The sequence below is a fragment of the Pygoscelis adeliae genome, unplaced genomic scaffold, assembly GCF_000699105.1.
Source record: "Pygoscelis adeliae isolate BGI_AS28 unplaced genomic scaffold, ASM69910v1 Scaffold121, whole genome shotgun sequence".
In the NCBI taxonomy this organism is placed as follows: domain Eukaryota; kingdom Metazoa; phylum Chordata; class Aves; order Sphenisciformes; family Spheniscidae; genus Pygoscelis; species Pygoscelis adeliae.
In genome coordinates this window covers 6,093,395-6,096,621 of record NW_008824359.1, presented here as the reverse complement: position 1 = coordinate 6,096,621, position 3,227 = coordinate 6,093,395, and the positions used below count along the sequence as shown (strand labels likewise).

At 39.9% G+C, this 3,227-nt stretch overlaps 1 protein-coding gene across 1 annotated transcript in view; it reads right to left on the bottom strand.

Moving 5' to 3' along the window:
- The window catches only part of TFAP2B (transcription factor AP-2 beta (activating enhancer binding protein 2 beta)), a 26,398-nt gene extending 24,372 nt beyond the window's left edge, over positions 1-2,026 (bottom strand). Inside the window, exon 1 of the mRNA XM_009319692.1 lies at positions 1,946-2,026. Coding sequence (XP_009317967.1) covers positions 1,946-2,026 — 81 coding nt within the window. The remainder of the gene's footprint in view (positions 1-1,945) is intronic.
- Positions 2,027-3,227: the final 1,201 nt, after the last annotated feature.

The window sequence follows — 3,227 nt, the reverse complement described above, 5'->3', positions numbered from 1 at the left end:
TTTTCTTTTTTTTTTTTTTTTTCTTTTAAGGCTACATGTTACAAAAGGACTTAGAGCGCACCCCCAAGTTGGGGTATACCCTGCCCGCAGCCAAATCCCACCCAACCGCTCCCCCAACTCTGCTTCTCTCCCACGGCAATCCAGAAACACGAGTGTCCGTAAAACGCACAGCGGCTTCAAACTCCCCTTCAAAAGGAGGGTGGAAAAAACCCCAGCAAAACCCACATCCCCGACATTCCCCGACCTCGCTGGCCAGGGAGGGGAGATGTTTTGTCGCCTGCCGCTGCGGGCAGAGACAATGGCCGGGCTGTGCCTGGGGACGGGGAGGGAAAAGCAGGGAGGGCTCAGCGGGCTGGGGATGGCCGGCGGGACACACAGGGACACCCACTCTCAGAAGCACACCATGTCGTACAGACATGCTTTGTGCTGAGATCCTCTTCCTAAGCTTTCATCAACTATTTATTTTAATCCCATAAAGGACTTAATTAATAGCTAATTGTGGGCTACCTTTTTTCCAAGGGTATTTAAATATGAGGGAGGAGAGCAGAGAAGCAGAAATGCAAAGACCTGGGTTTCTGTCAGAGAAAACTAACATAGAAGAAAACACATTTTTGTGAATGTACCAAAGAAAACGCCAGGACTGCTCAGACATTTTCAACCCCCTCCATGGGTAACAATTTGATAATTCAACAAATAAACAGCCCTTTATGTAGGAGCTGTCTCGTGGACACTGTGAACACTTTAGAGACTAGGGCCCCAGATCTTCTTTTCTTAATGTCACTGTGAATTTGCTTGTGGAAGTGTATGACACCATGCACGGAGCCTGAACAGCTGAGCTCATGCTTCAGGCATTCTCCCAGGACCGGAGGGGGAGGGGGCTCTCCGCCAGCTTTTGGCTGCCTCTCCCCTTGCACACACACACACACACACACACACACACACCAATAAAAATAAAAATAAAAAAATTTAAAAAATCAAAATATAATTTTGCGGAGCGCCTTTCCTCGCGCATCTTTTCCCCGTTTCGGAGCAAATCCAGCAGGCTGGTTAACTTACAAGGAACGCATTCGCGGAGCCCGTTTGGGAAAGATCCGGGTCAGGAAACCGTGCAAAATTAAGAAAGGATTCGCGGTGTTTACGCTGTGATTTTTTTTTTTTTTCTTTCCCCCCCCTCCTGGTCTGCTTTTTGACCTCCAAAATAACGAGGAGGTCTGAATAAAGCACACAACTTTTCGTGTCCGCGGACTATGCGGAGCTGCCTTTGGATATATCTATTCGGGTGTGTGTACTCACATACGTGCAAGAATGTATGTGCCGCTTAATTACTGCGAGTATACGTATACATTCGCATCTTATCTATTGGTGCATAGGTATAAAAAGTCGTACAAAACGTATCCGATCGTGAAAACAAGAAAAAGAAAAAAAAAAATCCAAATTCAGGTTGAGCTTAGCTTGGAATTGCAAAATAAAAAATAAAAGAAAGAAAGAAAAGTAAGAAATGTATCCAGTCCCTAAATACCAGATTGTGTTTCTCTTCTATTTTCAGCTTTTTTTTTTTTCCCTCGACATTTGTCCATATTTAATCGAATTATATTTAATTCGAGGTCTAAACAATCAAACTCTTGCCTTTAAGTTGCCTCATTCCAACCCCCAGATCATTTCTTTGATGTTTTAAATCGCATCAAACAGCCTTTCCATGAAAAAAGAAAAAAAAAGTTTAGGACTTGGCATGCTGAATACAAATATGCAAATAAATAAGCATTTAAGCATTTACTCTTGGTTTCCCATCTCTATACTTGTGTGTGTTGGTGTATGCGTCTCTAGATCTGCCTATATGTATATGTAGAGCTATATATGTATTATATAGTCATGCGTGTATCTATATAGTAGATGTATATTTAAATATACATATACTCTCTTACTCATATGCATATTATATACTCACCTCATAGATATCTTCATACTTGACATTTTCAACCAGTTTCCAGAGCATGATGGCAGGCTGTTCTCTAGGAGGTGAGTGCATTCATGTGAAGAGCAGATGTCTGGATTCTCAGTACTTCTCTGTCTGTAATGATCCATCTATAATTGGAAATGGGGGACAGACACCAAATCCGACGTTCCTCTTCCATCGCAACTTATATCTGTTGTCTGAAACAATAGGCTGCAGAAGTCTACCTCAATCGGATAGTAAAAAACATTATCTGCTGCATAGTTACATATATCTACAGACATATATGTGACTATATATATACATATGCACACATATATAGCCTTAGACTTATGTGCAGGTATATAAAGATATATACGCATACGCAGTTGCACATACACAGATGCACATATACATGCACATAGACACACGCATATCTCCGAACATATAACTTTTTCCATGTACAGGCATATATACATTTACACATTTTATGTATGTAAATTATATGTATTCTTGCGTATGTAGGCACATGTATACTACACGTTACATATGCATGCATACACACAAATCTGATCAATTTATATAGGAGTGTATATAAATGCATATTTGTGTATATATTTATGCACCTCCACGTATATACGTGGATATACGGTGATTAAATATACGCATTATATAGTGCATATAGCCGCTATTTTAGTAGGTGGATGGATAGATAGATAGATAGACAGACAGACAGATAGATAGATGGATAGAATGGAGAAATTAGTGATTTTTTTCCCATCTTTTTAATATTAAAATAAAGAATAGGTTGCCTCTGCACTAGGCGATTCATCACTCACAACGAGATATTATGCTTTTCCCCACACGCAATATGCTTTTATTTACATGTCCAGAAATTATCCTCTCATATGCAGTAAGACACCAAACCAGCGCCTCATCAAGCACATTCAAGCACATCTGAAAGAGGCAAATTTAGATCAATAATTTTCATTTGAAAGCCTTACACTTCAGACTTGGACTGTGCACTTTATAACTTGGAAACACTTTCTCTGGAAAAAAAAAAGAAAGAAAAAGGAAAAAAAAAAAAGAGTTGAGCAAACCCTTCCCTGCACACATTTGATTAGCGATTAGCTACTTTCTGAAAACGATTAAAAACAGAGTTGGATTTGTGCGTTTCCCGGGTAGCTCTCGGTTTGGAAGGGGAGAGGAGGAGTTGGACCATTTTTAACCTTTTTTTTTTTTTTTTTTTTTTTTTTTTTCCCCAAGGCAACCTTTCCTTCCGTTTGTTGTGTTTTTT